We start from the raw sequence: 17,597 nt of genomic DNA, 5'->3' as shown, positions 1-17,597 counted from the left end.
TTTAAAAGATGAAAGCTTACGGCGTGTATATATGGGAGTGCGATAAAGGGAGGGAAAGCTCCCTAGTGGGGGCGGGTAAGGAGTAGCCGGGCAAGTGAAGCTCACCGGGAGCAGAGTTAGCAGGGACGGGGAGAGGGGACTTTCAGCGGCGCTGTACCAGGGAGAGAGTGTGTTAGAAAACCGCGAGGGAGGCCGCGGGATCCTTGTTCTCCGCCAGGGAAACCGAACCGTTCCCTCGGGAGGGAGATGTACGGCGTGTGCCAGCCCTGGTAAATGCGGGAGTTATGTATGTGTGGGGGCATGTGTGTGTGTGTCTGCATGGACATGTATGTGTATGGGGGGTGCATGGACACATGTACAGTACGGGATATAGATGTGGGTGCGTGTAGGTGTAGGTGGGTATTTCAAGGTGCGTGTGTAATGTGTGTATATATTTGTGTGCGTATAGATGCAGGTAACTATTTCAGGATAAGCGTGTGGATATGTGTGTGTGTGTGCCTGGAGATATAGAAGTGTGCATATAGATATGTGTGTGTGCGGTCCGGATGCGGATGTGTTTGTGTGCATGTGGGTGTATGTAAGCGTTCGTGATATATATGGGGGTAGGGGGTGGTGGGTGTTTGTATATATGTGTGTGTACATGTTATATAGATACATGTATGTGCGGGTCCTGGTAATGTATGTGTAAGTGTGTGAGCACGTGCATGTGTGGGCATATGTGTGTGCATGTAGATACATGTAAATGTTCGCGTACATACATGAACGTGGGGATGGGTATGTGTGTGTGTGCAGGTGTGTGGCATATGCTTGTATTCATGCGTGTATGTGTGCGTGCATGTGGCCTGCTGGGTTCTGTATTGTATTCTGTGTAAATGTGTCAGGGTAGGTATGTATGGGTATACATGTGTACATATGTGTGTAAATGTCGAGGCATACAGATGGATACATATGTGTGTATATGTATGTATCCATATACATGTAGATGTACGTAAGTGTATTTTCTATATAGATGTTTGTATACCTGTGTTATGCATGTAGGTGTATGTAAGTGCATTTTGATGTATGTGTGTATAAATATATGTATGTATGTGCATGTAGTATATATAGATATATGTGTATGTGGGGGATGAGGATGGGTATGTTATTGTATTATACATATGTGTTTATAGATACATGCATGTGTGTGGAGGGGCACAGATAGGTGTTTATGTGTGTATGTATACATGTAAGTTTAAGTGTGTTTATAGACGTGTGTGTGTGTGTGTGTGTGTGTGTGTGTGCATTCAGGTCTGTGTAAATGTGTATGTAGATATATGTGCATGGATGCCCATGGAGATGTAGTTGTATATCTGTGTACATAAATATCTCCGTGCTTGCTTGGGAGAAGTGGACACAGTAAAAGGGGGAAAAAGAATATTGTACAAAATGGACAGTAGAGAACAAAAGAATAACCTACAAGGAAGCACAGAAAAGATGGACATTCATATTGTAATGTCTTCTGTTATTATATTTGCTTTCTTAAAATGGAAATTGATTGTTACATATTTTGGATCCTCCCTAATGTTTTACTGGACACATGACAATTAAAGACCTTAAAAGTTTTGTAAAGCATTCAACATTGTTATTTCATTTAATTCTCACAGTTCCTGCGAGGTAGACATTATTATTCTCCTCTCCATTTTTCAGATGAGTTAAGAAGAAAGGGAATAAATATGTATGGAATGTCTACCTTGTTCTAGACACTGTGCTAAATGCTTTTTAGAAATATTACCTAATTTAATCTTCACAGCAACTCTGAGAAATGGAGGTCCTTGTTATACCCATTTTTAAGATGAACTAAAGGCAAGTAAGTATATGACTGCTACTATGTCTGGGCCAAGTGCTTTTTACAAATACTCTCCCACTTACAATGATACTGAGCTAGGAGCCATGATTATCTTCATGTTACAATTGAAGAAACTGAGGCAAGTAGGGTTAAGTGATTTGCTCAGGGTCATCCAGCTATTAATTATCCGGGGCTGGATTTGAACTCAGGTCTTCCTGCCTCCAGGCTGGTGCTCTATGTACTGCATCACCTACCTGCCTGGGAAAGGAACATAAGAGTTCTTCAAGTTCAGCTCTCTCATTGCATAAGCCTGAAAAAGTAATGTGACTTGGCCAAGCTCACAGAGCTAGTGAGTGACAGATCCTACTCAGATAGGATCTGGAGCCAGTTCTTCAAGACCTTTTATTTTTCTCTTTCTCTTTGTTCTCCTTTTCTGTCTTTTTTCCTTTACTCATTTCTTTTACTTGTCCTCTTTTAAAATTTTTTCTTTTACTTTTCTCTCCTGTCATTTCTATCTTTTCCTTTGTTCTCTTTTTCTATCATCCTTTTATCTTTTTCTTTTCTCTCTTTTCTACCTCTCAAAGTACTTGTTATTATGTGTATGTGTGTGTATAACTAAAGGTCTCAATATGAGTAGAGGTTTTGTTTGCTGGCTTAGCTAATCAGTTCTTTTAGGCATCAAAGGGCATTTGTGTGCAGGTTCTCAAGTTGGAAAGTGATGTTTCATATCCCAGCACCTTTTGGTAGAATCTTCATAGTCTGAAGCACTAGAATTCTTGCTTAGCTGGTAATGACTTCTGCTACTGCTAGCAGGCCACCCTGTGTAAGAGATCTTAGTAAGTCTCAGCCGTGGCCTTAGAATATTTTCTGGGATTGAAAGGAATCTCCATGAATGGAGTCCCTTTGTATAACCTTGTACTGAGAACATAAGGATGAGACACGGGGAGGCACAGGAAGAACAGGCCACTTTTCCTTGTGCTTGATTTAAGGGCTTCCTTTGAGCCTTGATATGTGTTTCACCCTGGAAACCTGGCTATTTCCCAGAAACCAGCTGGCTTAAAGGGATGAATGAACTACTCCCCTTAGTGACCCATACCTGGGAAGATGTGTCCAGGGGCTAATGAGTGAAATAGGGAAATTGAGAACTTCTTGGAATAATAACCTTGGGCAATTCAAGGCTCGGTGCCAAAGTTCTGTTTAATCTTTAGGCTCTGGGAAAAGAGCAAAGACTTGCTCCTCCACCGGAAACATTTAGGAGATAACCCCTTGACCCGTACTCAACTGCTTAGAGAAAAACCTAATTATTTAATGGTCTGGAGATATCTAAGAATTCTCTAACCTGGCCATCCTTATCTGATTGATTGAGAAAAGCCTGAAACAGACCAAATCCCTTAGTTACTAGCTCAGTAATTTAGAAACCTTTAACTCCTCTTGCTTAATTGATTATTTACCTTTGAAGCAAGACAGACCCCTTTTTCGTTTTTCTTTTTTCTTTCTTTTTTTTTTTTTTTACATTTAAAAAAAAAATTTTAATAGCCTTTTATTTACAGGTTATATGTAAGGGTAACTTTACAGCATTGACAATTGCCAAACCTTTTGTTCCAATTTTTCCCCTCCTTCCCCCCACTCCCTCCCCTCGATGGCAGGATGACCAGTAGATGTTAAACATATTAAAATATAAATTAGATACACAATAAGAATACATGACCAAACCATTATTTTGCTGTACAAAAAGAATCGGACTCCGAAATATTGTATAATTAGCCTGTGAAGGAAATCAAAAATGCAGGTGGGCAAAAATATAGGGATTGGGAATTCAATGTAATAGTTCTTAGTCATCTCCCAGAGTTCTTTCGCTGGTGTAGCTGGTTCAGTTCATTACTGCTCCATTGGAACTGATTTGGTTCATTTCACTGCTGAGGATAGCCAGGTCCATCAGAATTGGTCATCATATAGTATCGTTGTTGAGGTATATAATGATTTCCTGGCCCTGCTCATTTCACTCAACATCAGTTCATGTAAGTCTCTCCAAGCCTCTCTGTATTCATCCTGCTGGTCATTTCTTACAGAACAATAATATTCCATAACATTCATATACCACAATTTACCCAACCATTCTCCAATTGATGGGCACCCACTCAGTTTCCAGTTTCTGGCCACTACAAACAGGGCTGCCACAAACATTTTGGCACATACAGGTCCCTTTCCCTTCTTTATGATCTCTTTGGGATATAAGCCCAGTAGTAACACTGCTGAATCAAAGGGTATGCACCAGGCCCCTTTTTCTTAATAACATTTTGAACCATTTATTGCTTAACCAAGACCCTGATACCACAAAAAGCCCACCTGTATTCCAAAGACAAATAAGGAATAAAGATCATCTTGGTCAATGATTTAAAAAGGATTAATATGAGATGGGTGGGCAAATAAAGTTTCTGTAAACCTTGACTATATAACTATGGCCATTACTTCTGTAAAATTGGCTTTCCAAGCTCTAGACTTTCTGGTGAAGACACTGCCCCACTTCTCCTGAGAATTGAAATAAAGAAACTTTCTGTTTTGTACCATGCCTTTGAGCAGTCAATTTGAGTTAGGATCTTTGCATCCTACACAGTCATATATCACATAATAAACTTGGCATGGGGCCTTTTTTGTTCTCAGCCTATATGAACCTCATGGGGGTAGACATTTGGGAGTTTCACCCAGGAAGGGACACCTTGCCTGGGAGTTTTCTCTCTTCAGGGGTGCATTCTGACTGGCTTCCTCAGAAAACTCAGGAGTGGCTGTTTCCCAAATTAGTGATGGTGAATGGTACCTTTTTGTTTTTGTTATTACTGTGATAATGATGAGGTTTAATTTTGGGTTCCTTTTAGTAGGGAACCAAATGATAAGATCTAGATTTAGGGAACCAAAATGAAATTAGGTTTTCTGGTGGTTAGGGAGTTAAATGATAAAGTCTAGTAGCAGGTTTGGATTTCAGGGAACCAAATGGAGAGGTTTGGCTCCCCTACACTCTCTTGGGATTTGGCACAAGGATAGGGAATTTTGGGGAACCCCCTTCTGGTGGCGCAGAGATTCTCTGTAAAAGAATTTACAGACTCGAAAACTTAAATTGATAAAAAGTATATTATAGGGATTGGGAAGTAAGGTTAGAAATCCTTAAAAAGAAAGGCATAAAGTCTGATTAGGGAAATAAGTGAGGATAAAGAGAGGGTGGCACTGGAAAAAGAATATTATCCAGTAGGCAGAGACTCCTTGGCATAGCATGGCATGTTTGGAACTTCTGCAAAGAGAGGATTTTAGATTGGCTCTTTTATAATAGAGCTTTGGCTACAAGCTGAAGGGCACTAGTGGGTGGAGTTCTACAAGCTGGATTTCAGTTGAGCTGAATAGAATTCAGTGAATTTCAGGACTGAACCAACCCCACCTAGATAACAAGGATGAAACTATTTGTCCCTTCTGCGGGTTCCCTCACTGAGGCAGAGTTGAAGGAGATTTTCTCCTTCAAGTATTTTTAGAGTTTTGGGGTCCCTTCTTCAATAACGCTGTCTGTTAAGTTGTGTATTATTTTTCTATTACAAGTTTCTTCTTCCCTTACGCCTTCTCCAAGTCAAGGTTCTGAGCAGTAATCAACTTGTACTTATCCCCTTTAAGTCTGTGTCTATTGAATATAAATTCTGAACCTAGATTAACCTTACACTCTGAGAAGCAAGAATCCATTGTAAGATAACTATTCCATCTTTCTAGGGAGACAAGACTTGGAAAAAGTCAGAATCTCAAGGAATGATTTTGGGAGGGCCATGACCTTCAAGAGAAAGGTAAGAAGTACATGTCTAGGTTGGAAGAGTGAGGGAAGAACAACCTTGCCAGATTTCACTTGTCCCCTGGTGCCCCTTGTGTCACAATCCATTTGCTGGACATATCCACCTGGCAGTCCCAAATAAAACATGTCCAAAATGGAACTCACCTTTCCCCATCCCCCACCTGCCATTCCTCCAGACTTCCTCTTTCTTTGCAGGGAGCCATCTTTCTTCCAGGAACGAGAATCTTGGAATTCCAACCTTGGAATCATCTCCCTCACCTCCTGCTTCACTCCCATAGTGTCCATTGACTGACCAAGTCTTCTTGGTTCTGACTCCGGGGTATTCCTCTCTGGCATGGAATGGATAAATGCACTGAGTAGTTAATTTCAAGACAAAACAAACAAGTTTGCTTTTCAAGACCTATTCAACTTTTAGATGGTAATAATAAACCGAAATAAAGTTGTTTTTTGCCTTGTTATGGCCAGCACAATACAAATGGGCTAGTGATGGTTGAAAAGAAAGCGACAGGGTTGCTAATAATTTTATTATTGAGAGAACTCATGTTACTTATATATCTTAAAACCATATGTTACTATGAAAAATATTATTTTGTAATCAACCCTGGTTTCTGTTTTCTACGATTTAACTCTCTGAAGCATGTTGTTAGTTTCTAGGGACTCAATCTTATTTAAAGTTCACAGTGCCCCAGTAATTGTGCCAGGACTTTATGTTTTCCCATGATTTCAAGTTTAAATGCACTCTTGATTAATCTTAAGAGGAGGGGAACTTCCTAGTTACTGAAGTTTCTAGCTTCCTGGGAGTTCTTTACATCTTCCTCTTTTGTATTTATTGAAGTGCTCTATGGCTTGAAATCTGAGATCCTGCCTGTGGACATTCTCTACAATCCTTCTTGATTATGCTCAGAAAACACCCTTCCAGAGTAGGTCCACAGATACATATAAGTACATATCTACATATAAATAAAATTACAGCAAATGCTCTCGAGTTTAATTTCATGCCCAGTGGCAGTGAATGTTCCTTGTGCTCTCTTCATCCAATCAGCAATTTTTTGGGGCAGTCTGGTCAGGTTCTAGATTTTCATGTGATTCTTTATACATATCAGTAATCTTTTGAAGATCTTCAGTAACCAATGTAACATTTGAGTTTCCCCATAATCCATTAAGATGATTTCTAACTTTTTCCCATTCCCACTCTGACTCATTGTATTCCTTATTAATCATACAGAAAGTAGTGAATCTGTAATCCCCCATCAATCTTTGTCTTATCCTCAATATTTCCAGTTCTTGTTCTGTTTCAAGGACATCCTCCCTTAATTGATTTATAGCTTCATAGAACTCCTTGTTAATTTTATTCTGCAGAGCAAACCCTTTAGAGATATTTAGAATAAATTCATGCACATAATTAGCTTGAACAACTTGATTTTGAACAATGGTTATGATGAGAAGGGAGAATGGAGGGTAAGAGACCTAACAGCAATGGGATCCCTTTGCCGGTGGTAGGTTTTGCCAAAGAATTTGCAAATCCCAATGAATACAGGCATGAGGTTTGTGGGGAAGAATGGGCTTATTTGCACGAAGAAGCCAGCTTGCTAGGAAGATAGACGTCTTAGTGGGCAAGGTCCTGTCAGGACTATAACATTGAGAAGAAAAAGCAGTGGGCATAATCCTGTTAGGACTTCTGCAAAGATTCGGGGATCAGAGTTGCCTTTTGTTAGCCATCTGAATCTTGGAGCTTCAATTCAATTCAAAATTGAATGAGATTTCTTAATTGGGAGTTTGAGCCACTCAATGTTGACTATGCTCTAGTTCTAGATTTCCAATCGAAAAGAGATGATTTATTTTGGGAGTTTCCTTATGGACAGAAGGGTGTGGCCCCTTCCAAGCTTCTGGGAGAGTTTGAGACTCAGGAATTCCTCCCCCTCAAAGGGGGACCAAGTTTCAGGGTCCCCCCAAAGGTTAAAGGAGGACACAATTTACATCAGTTACAGACATAGCAATTGAGTCACTGGAAGATAAAATAGAAATTAATACAATTATACCAAAAACAACACACGAAATACATCTTTTCTTTCTGCTTTTGCTGAATAAGATGTTCAGTATTCTCCAAGAAATGATCTGCTTGAGTGTGATACCAATTATCACTCTGTATAAGTAATATATTAAATAAATGTTTCACAGTAACAAACATAATACTGATATTTACTACTTCCTTATTTATTTTAATTTTTTTAACTTTACTACTTCCTATGCATTCAGAAACTTGCATTCCCTGCAAGTAACATTATAAACTCCTTCTACCTTTGTTAATTGTCATTTGGACAATTTCTCTCTACATGAAAGCATAATCATTCCCCAAACATGCTTGCACAGTAGCATTAAATGATAATTCTTATTTCTCTTCTGAAAACATCCCTCTATAGGAGTGAACGGTAATGTGATTTTCCAAACCTGATCATTCCCCTTTTGATTATTTCCCTACTAATTCAGTTTGGGGTATCCTCCATGCATATGGCGATTATGGGAGTTATTATGCCAGGGTACATAAGTCTGATTCCAGATTGTGTGACAAAGTCTCTGCTCTGTTCTGCAGCCCAGAAAAGGAGCCTCAAGCTTCTTCAGAGTCCCATAGATCCCGATCCGGACAGGATGCTATATGGATTCTCCAATTGGGAGTTGTTATTTCACAGTTCTGAGTAAATGTTGTATGCTTCATGGCACTACAGACTTAAAGCCTTGTTTATACAATTGGAGGGTTGCAATATTCCTACTAGCCAAAAGCTTGTGAAAAGGATCCTCTCTATAACGAAAATGAAAAAGGTTATTTCAGACTACAGCTGTCCAAGCTAGCATTTGTAATGACACATAGGGGAAGGTCTTTAGTAAATCCAGTAAAATCAAACTTAATTATTGAGCTATTTGGCTCCCCTCCATGCTTATTAATACCAAATTCCTTAACTAAATATTGAGATCCATTACCATATAATAGAACTCCAGGAATGTATTCTCCCCATCCAACTACTCTCACCCAAGGTGGGCTTTCTGTCTTACCCCAGAAGATTTTGGGTTTTCCTTCTCCCATTTTAAGTTATACTAGCCCTTGGGCCAGCTCAGGAACCATGCTGCTCGATCCCCTTTGGCCATAGTCAGCCCTCTGTGAGTCTTCTTTTATCTTCATGCTCTGGATCAATTTGGATAGGGTGGCTACAGCTTTCCGGGATCCATGTGTCTTCTTTATGTGGAAATATAAAGAAAATCTCGATCTGGAATTATTACCCTCCATGTCCCAATGATATCCTTCCACATCACATATTGTAATGGGAGGGTCGGGTGGCAGAGCTTACCCTTAACCTTTTCTGTTCTGCTTTGTTTGAGGAAAAATGATGCAGTGAAAAAAAAAAATGTCAGCTGGGTGTGGAACATGTTATTCAATGTGAGATAATAAATAGTATATAGTCCTTCGTTTATAAAGTCTATTCTGGGGGGACTTCTCCCCCCTTTTTGTTTAATCAAGAAGGACTTTCAAAATTCTATTCTTACCTCGACTTCTCCTGGTTTTGATAAGCACATTTTTATAATGTTATACAAAGAGAGAATATCAAAGGGACCTCCTCAGGGCCTTTCTCTTTACATACTTTGTATAAAGTTTCTCCATTGGCTTCCCATTCACTGATGTTGATTTGGAGGCTGCTTGGGAACCGGGGCACATTGTTATAAATATCCTGTAAAAATTCTCTTAACTTGTTTTTCTTAATCCTTACTCCCCTTTTTTAACATGATTAACTGTAAAAGCTTATTCATGCTTCAATCCTTTAACTATTTGCCCTCTCATTGTTTTATGTCTCCTTTTGCTCTGAAAAATGAAAAAGAGCCGTTGTAGGTGAGCAGCCCTACAGGAGGCTTCCCCTCACCTTGATTAAGGCCTTTTGTTCTCCAGCTATCCAGGGGGTACTGATGTAAATTGTGTCCTCCTTAACTTTTGAGGGGAAGCAATAGGGGTGAACTCTGAAACTCTCCAGTGACAGAGACCCACCCTTCAGGGCAGTTAAGTGGACTTATTCTGTTGAAAATCGTGGCTGGGGACTAGCTGCACACTCCATTGAGTGCCCAGGACCACTCCCAGTAGCTCGAACTTAAGTGGTCTCATTCAGTTGGAGATCTCAACCTGATATTTCTAATGAGTGGCTTGAAACTCCAAGATAACTACTCTCTTTTCAACTGGAAATCTAAGCCCAGACTATTGACAGCATTGAAGGAATCTCATTCAATTTTGAATGGAAGCCCTAGCCTCAGACCCCTAATAAAAGACAATTTTGAACTCTAAATCTCTGCAGAAGTCTGAAAGAGGAATTTGGTTTGCCAGTGGAGTTCTCTTCTTGGCAAGGCTGCCTGCCAGGATTCCTACCCGCTGTGAAGATATCTTCTTCTCATTGTTAACCTTTGTTATTTCTCTGATAGGACCTTGTCACTGAGGAGTCTGTCTTCCTAGCAAAGCTTTCTTTTTGCCTCAAACTTTAGGGTTTGTGAATGCTTTCACATTGGATCTACTCTATCTACTGCACCATCTAGCTGCCCTGAGGATAATTTTTTAAAAACTTTATTTCATTTTTTTGTTACATTTTCAGCCTTCCCTCCTCTCCAGCCTAAACTAGTAGCTGGGTTCTGAAGTTTCTCTCATCTCTCACATAAGATTCTATGATGTTTCAGAATTTCTTGACATTCCAAGATGTGGCTGTGGAATTCACCCAGGAGGAATGGAGCTATTTGGATCCTGGCCAGAAGGACATGTACAGGGATGTGATGCTGGAGAACTACCAGAACTTTGTCTCTCTTGGTAAAATAATTTTTTTTCAGTCATTCAATCTGCATTTATTTAGCTCTAAGTACTAGGAACTGTGATAGTCACAAAGAGAAGAAAGTTAAAATTAGACAGGCCCTGCCCTCATGGAGCTTCTGTATTATCCAGTAGACACCAAGTATGTACATGTCAGTACAACACAAGTCATTTCCAAGGAAATGGCAATAGAAGCTAGGGGGATGAAGAAAAACCTCATTCTAGAGATGGCAGAATCTCAGCTAAGCTGTGAAGGAAAGTAAGGTTGCAAGAGTTGAAGGGCAAATGCAGAAATCGGAGAGCATCCCATGGTGACTTGCAGAGATGGCAGGGAGAGCATCACGTGTGAGCCACTGCAAGGTCAGAGAATTCCATCTGTCCGTGGCTGTGGGGGGCTAAGGAGCTTGGCTGGATGTGAATTTGCTGGACAGGGAGGGAGAATCACAAATGCCCTTTATGCAGAGATGCCTTCAGACCTTTGGGCAGTTTGTGAGCAGACAAAAAGTCCATTGGGACATGGAGGGTAATAATTCCAGATCGAGATTTTCTTTATATTTCCACATAAAGAAGACACATGCATTCTCCGCTCAGCCAGGCTTCAGGGTCTCCATAGAGCCCCAGGGCAGAGAAGGAAAGACTTCTCCCAGCAGACTAGGAGAGGGTGAACATGACCCCATCTGTCCTGTGTTTGTACCAAAGGCTCTGTCCCTTCCCTCACGTTTGCTGAGGGAAACATCCTTCAGGGGTCAGTGATGCTTCTCCACTGGCATTTCCAGACATGAACCTTTTCTGTAGAGAGAGACCAGGATGAGTTCTAAGATGTCTCTGTGTTCTCAGCACTTTCCACTTATTTCTCCTTGATCAGGATTTCCAGTAACTAAACCAACTGTGATTTCTCGTCTGGAGAGACATGAAGACCCCTGGCTTTCAAGGGAAGAAGACCCCAGGTGCATTTCTGAGGGTGAGTAATAACCAGGTGGGCCGGGGATATAGTCCCCCAAGTGCCAGCCCTGCACTGAAGGAGCCTCAGGGTTCTGACGTTCCAATCTGACCTCAGACTCTTCCCAGCAGTGAGACCCTGCACAGTTCCCTTAACCTTGTCGGTCTCCTCTGTGACATGATGTGGAGAAGGAAATGGCAAACTCCTCTGAGATATGAATGTCTGCCAAGAAATTCCTCAGAGGGGCTTACAAAGGGTCAGATGCAGCTGAAAACCCCTGACCCAGAAATCTAGGCAGGGACAGGACTTATTGCCAGCAGGAGCTTGGCTGGGTTATTAGAGTGAGTTACCTTGGAAATATTGGGCCTGGAGCTCTCTTTCAGTGTCCATAGGCCTGAGGAGAGGAGCTGTGGTTGTCCTTCCAGCACTCCTCCTGTAACCTCACCTTTTGTGTCAAGAAATGGTTTTCTAGTAAATCTGCCCTTGTATTTCTCTCTGGTCTCAGAAAAAGCTGTAATTCTTGTAGACGTCTAATCATATGCTGGCTCCTATCCTTTATTTCTAAGACTGTTTTCTCTTCTTAAATCCTTAGATTATTTTTTCTCCTTGAAAAGTCTTTTCTGAGAGATAAAGGGAAAAGAACTTTCCGGTATAATTAAGTCTGACCTCTATTTAAAAAACAAAACAAAACAAAAAACCATTGCTATATCCTTTTCACCTGTTTCACCTGCCTCCATGTGTGTTCCATTCTTTTCATTGAGTGACCCTATAAGGATGTCATCTACAACTCATATACACTTCTTCCTTGACCTTTCCCATCTTGCATATATAAAATCAGTTTTCTATTTCCCCTGCTTCATGGAAAATTGCCTTTTAAGTCATTACTGACTTTAATAATAATTATTATTAATATCCAGGTAGCAGGTTTAGTAATGTTTTACCAGAGTTTGAAATGAATTGTGTCTGTATTATCACCATTTTACAGATTAGGACTGTGAAAATCTTTAACATTTTAAGTTATCCATGGTCACCTCCTTAATAAGTGTCATAACTGGTATTCCCACTTTGACTTTCTATTTCATCAAATTTAGGGAATTTCCTAGAACATGGGAACATAGGACATGAAAGCAGACTCTAAGGGTCTGATGTGTTACCAAGTATAAAGAGCACCAGCTTCCTAGTAGCAGACCTGGATTCAGAGCCTGATTCTGAAGTGTGACTTTGGATTATTCACTTCACCTCTCCATGCTGCTTTTCTGTTGAGGACTTGAGTTCTGTCCAACACTTTGTGACCCTGTTTGGGGCTTTCTTGATGGAGATCCTGGAATGGTCTACCACTTCCTTCTCCAGCTCTTGTGGCACATGGGGAAACAGGGCAACAGGATTAAGGGAGTTCACCATGATTCCTCAACTGGAAAGTATCTGAGCCCAAATTTTAACTCAGGAAGATGAGTTCTTGCCTGGAGCTTTAATGCTCTGTGCACTATGGAGGGTACACCTCACTGTTCTGTGTTGTCACTATCTCTGAAACTATAACTTTCTGAGAAAGTGGAAACCTATATAGAACTAGGAATTTCTTCATAAAATCATAGTTTCAGTCACTATCTCTTTTTCAGTGTTATCAGAGATCAATTTGAAATATAACTCCCTATGGTTTGAAAATTATTATTTTCATTTCTGAAAATTTAAATGTTTTAGAAGTCACAAGCAGTTCTGTTACTTTCCCCTAGATCATGATTCTTCTACTTTGTCCAAATTTGTCATTTTTTTCCTCATAAAGAAGACTGAATGAACTCTAAAGCAGTTTTCTTTACCATATAACTGTGAGTAATGGGTGGTGAGTGACACTTTGCTGTGTTTCTTTTAGATTCCCCTGTTGAGAAAACAGAATGTGAAATCAAGGACTCAGTTTCAGCTCCAGAGCAATGTATTTCCACAAGAGAGCCATTCACAAAGAGACTCAAAAAGTATGGTTTCTGCGATTCCCAATTGGGAGAAACTTGGAATTACAACACTGGATTAGAAAGGCAGACAAATAGCCTGGAAAGGCAACTAATAGTGAAGCGTAAAAAACTGTCTCACAAGTTCAGTGTTCCATATTTTTTCCAACTTCAAAAAAACCTCAGTTCAGTTCCTCTTCCAAAACAGAGAGTTTCTACAGGAAAATATTTTCATAATTGTTTTAGAGTTGGAAAGGACTTCAAATGGTATGCACACTTAATTAAATATAAAAGAATTTCCATGGTCAAGAAACTGTGTAAGTTTAATAAATACAAGAATTCTTTCAGTAACCCCTCAAAACTTAATCATGACCATAAAATATGTTCTCAAGGAGAATCCCAGAGAGTCAATGAATGTCTCAGAAACCTTCACATTAATTCATGCCTTACTGAACATGGAGGAATTTGTAGTGGAGAGAAATGTCATCAGTTTGGGGAATGTGGGAAGACTTCCAGCTACAATCTATATCATACTGTTCATCTGAAAAATCTTCAGAAAAAAAAGCCTTTTAAACAAAGTAACAAAGTTAGGAAAACTTTTCACCAGAGGCAATTTCTTGGTCAACATAAGAGAATTCCTACTGAAGAGAAACCTTATAAATGTAATGAATGTGGAAAGGCCTTCACCCTTAAGGGAAATCTTAATTCACATAAGAGAATTCATACTGGAGAAAAACCTTATAAATGTACTGAATGTGGAAAAGCCTTCAGGCAGAATAGAAGCCTTAAATCACATAAGAAAAATCATACTGAAGAGCAACCTTATAAATGTAATGAATGTGGAAAAGCCTTCACTCTTAAGGGAAACCTTAATTCACATAAGAAAATTCATATTGGAGAAAAACCCTATGAATGTAATGAGTGTGGAAAAACCTTCAGGGACAAAGGATATCTTAATAGACATAAGAAAATTCATACTGAAGAGAAACCTTATAAATGTAGTGAATGTGGAAAAGCCTTTACCCTTAAAGGAAACCTTAATTCACATAAGAGTATTCATACTGGAGAAAAACCCTATGAATGTAATGAGTGTGGAAAAACCTTCAGGGATAAGGGATACCTTAATAGACATAAAAAAATTCATACTGGGGTGAAACCGTACAAATGCAGTGAATGTGGAAAAGCTTTCAACTGTAAGAGAGACCTTGTTGTACATGAGCGAATTCATACTGGGGAGAAACCCTATAGATGTATTGAATGTGGAAAAGCCTTCAGGCAGAAAGGAAGCCTTATTTCACATAATAAAATTCATACTGGAGAGAAACCATTTAAATGTAATTTATGTGAAAAAGCTTTCAGCTTTAAGGACCACCTTACTAGACATAAAAATATCCATACTGGAGGGAAACCCTACATATGTAAAGAATGTGGAAAAGCCTTTCGCTCTAATGAAGGCATAAACAGACATAAGATAATTCATACTGAAGAGAAACGGTATAAATGTAATGAATGTGGAAAAGGCTTCAACTTTAAGATAGGCCTTTCTTTACATGAAGGAATTCATTCTGGGGAGAAACCTTATAAATGTAATGAATGTGGAAAAGTCTTCAGGCATAAGGGACATCTTAGGAAACATGAGAGAATCCATACTGGTGAGAAACCGTATAAATGTAGTGAGTGTGGAAAAATCTTCACTCTTAAGGAATACCTTAATAAACATAAGAAAATTCATACTGCAATAAAATCCTATAAATGTAAAGAATGTGGAAAAGTCTTCAGCCTTAAGCATCACCTTAATATACATAAGAAAATTCATACTGGAGTGAAACCCCATAAATGTAATGAATGTGGGAAAGCCTTCATGCGTAAAGGACACCTAAATAAACATAACAAAATTCATACTGGATTGAAACCTTATACATGTAATGAATGTGGAAAAGCTTTTAGCTGTAATGAAGGCCTTAATAGACATAAGAAAATTCATACTGGCATGAAATCCTATCAGTGTAACAATTGTGGAAAAGCCTTCAGCCTTAAGGGATATCTTAATAAACATAAAAGAATTCATACTGGGGAGAAATCCTTTGAGTATCCTGATGTTGGAGAAACCTGTAGTTGAAGTCCAGACTTCACCAAATAAAAAAATGAGAACCCATTTGAATGTAATAAATGTTGGAAAACTTTTTTGTACAGCTCAAACTTTAAGAAATATCAGATGTTTCATAATGGAGAGAAGTCATCTACATGTAAAAAATCTGAGAATGTTTTCAAACAGCAGAAACACTTAAAGATCCAGTAGAAGTCTTACTGGACATGAAGTTTTAAAATGCTGTTTATTTTACATGAAAACAACTTCACAGGGTCAAACTAATGTAACACATTAGGCAGTCTTACTAAGCAATTGCATTTTGGGGAACAAAATCTTTTATAGCTGGGGACATGGAGGAGCAAAAGACTGAACTTAGGGAATAAAGTGAGATGTTAAAACTGTCTGGCCTTAATTACTTTAAAGATGCTAACAAGACAATCTCAGATGTTAGACATAGTATGGATTACAAAATTAAGTAGTCTAACGTCACATCATTCTGTGCAACCAAGATTGGATGGGTTTGTTTTTCATTCTAATAATGGGGATCAAATGAACTCAATAATAATAGCCCTTATTTATGATATGGACTTTTAACTATCTCAGTCTCTGTATCATTCAGTGTTTTTCTCTTCCCCTCCTCTCCCTCACAATCTCCTAGGTATTTCTTATTCCCTGATTTTTTTTGCGCCTCTCTCCCTCAATTACATCCTCTTTCTTTTGGTTTTATCCTGTATTTACTAATCTGGAATGGTACATTAAAAACTCACTGACACAGGACCTGTTTCACTTTCATATTTGTACTGTCAATTTTAGGCATGGTTTCTGCCTCATAGAATTTAATAAAGGTATATTGATTTTTGATGGCTTTTCCAGTCTCCATGTTATATTTCCAGACCTTGAATGCTGCTTCTGATTCTCTACCTTCCTAATGCATCTCCTCTTAGACTTGGCCATCTCAGAGAACTCTGATGACACAAAATCCACAAAAACTCATTGTTAGAAGAGACTTCAGCATATATCCCATTTATAGTATATGTAGTAAGTCGTAAATATCTGTTGTTGATGTTTAGTTATTTCCATCTCTTAATGACATCATTTGGAATGTTCTTAGCAAAGATATTAGCCATATCCTCCTCCAGCTTCTTTTATAGATGAGAAAACTGAGACAAACAAGCTTAAGTGACTTGCCTGGGGTCACACAGTTAGTAGGTGTTTGAGGCTAAATCTGAACTCAGGAAGATGATTTCAAGCCCAGTGCTCTATCTGCTTTGCAACCTAGCAGGCCAAAAGATCTGTTGTGCAAAAAGCAATCTGAGTAGGGTTTTATATTTCTGGAGAGCTCAAATTTTACAATAATTTATTCCTTACATGAAATAAGAAAAAAAATCTTCCTTTTTATAATCACCATGTCATTCTGGGACTTCTGGTTCCTCCTAGTTCTCCCTTCTAGAATAAATAGAAGAAACATGATTTCTTCCTTTATGTGACAGGCCTTCAAATCCCAGCATAGTTTCTTCTGCTCCAACATTTTTTTTAGGTAGGATATCCTGGATTCCTTCAACCAGTTCCTGCCACGCTAGTGGCCCTGTGTAGCTACTCTGAGATCAAGTACAAATTCCTCTGCCTGGCAGACAGAAGCCCTTTACATTCTTGAATCAACCTAGCTCCCCAAGCTTACTAAACATTATTTTCTTTTCTGAACTCCATATCTTAGGTGGAATGGTTTTCTTCATCTTCCCACATATGACATTCCATCATGTATCTCCAGGAATTTGAATCCTGCCTGAAATGCACTTATTCCACAGATTCACTTAATGAAAGCTCTTTTAATTTAAAGCTCTGTGTCCAATATAAGGGAGGGTCAAGAACCCCCTGAAGAAGTTCTTGGGTAGACACAAATTTTCACAGTAAGGACCTAGGAAATTCTAGATCTTCTATATTGAGGGGGAAAAACCCAACAGAAGAGTTCTTGTGCAGGAACTTACTTATGGAGGGAGACCTTACCCAAAAGGAAGCTGAAAAGCAAAAAGGCAGATATCAGTCATCATGAACGCTCAACAGAAGTGTAGATGGAAAGGAAAGAGTTTAGTTAGCTCTCCATAAAGTAAAGGTTTATCAGGAGTTTATTGTTCTACCATCCAGCTCTCCA

The 17,597-nt window shown here is 39.1% G+C and overlaps 1 protein-coding gene across 6 annotated transcripts in view; it reads left to right on the top strand.

The window, feature by feature from the left end:
- Positions 1-17,597, top strand: part of LOC127547581 (zinc finger protein 595-like) — a 200,646-nt gene that overhangs the window by 105,842 nt on the left and 77,207 nt on the right. Inside the window, exons 1-4 of one of the 6 annotated variants that reach the window (XM_051974472.1) lie at positions 4,997-5,643; positions 10,353-10,479; positions 11,345-11,440; positions 13,287-16,309. The exons of 2 other annotated variants lie outside the window; for them this stretch is intronic. In XM_051974472.1, coding sequence (XP_051830432.1) covers positions 5,626-5,643; positions 10,353-10,479; positions 11,345-11,440; positions 13,287-15,478 — 2,433 coding nt within the window. In that variant the 5' untranslated portion in view covers positions 4,997-5,625 and the 3' untranslated portion in view covers positions 15,479-16,309. Of the gene's footprint in view, positions 1-3,603; positions 5,644-10,352; positions 10,480-11,344; positions 11,441-13,286; positions 16,310-17,597 lie in introns of those variants that run through there. 3 more of the 6 variants (XM_051974480.1, XM_051974473.1, XM_051974476.1) reach the window with 3 other exon arrangements.

The sequence above is a fragment of the Antechinus flavipes genome, chromosome 2 (assembly GCF_016432865.1).
Source record: "Antechinus flavipes isolate AdamAnt ecotype Samford, QLD, Australia chromosome 2, AdamAnt_v2, whole genome shotgun sequence".
Classification (NCBI taxonomy): Eukaryota; Metazoa; Chordata; class Mammalia; order Dasyuromorphia; family Dasyuridae; genus Antechinus; species Antechinus flavipes.
This window is presented reverse-complemented; position numbering and strand designations above follow the sequence as displayed.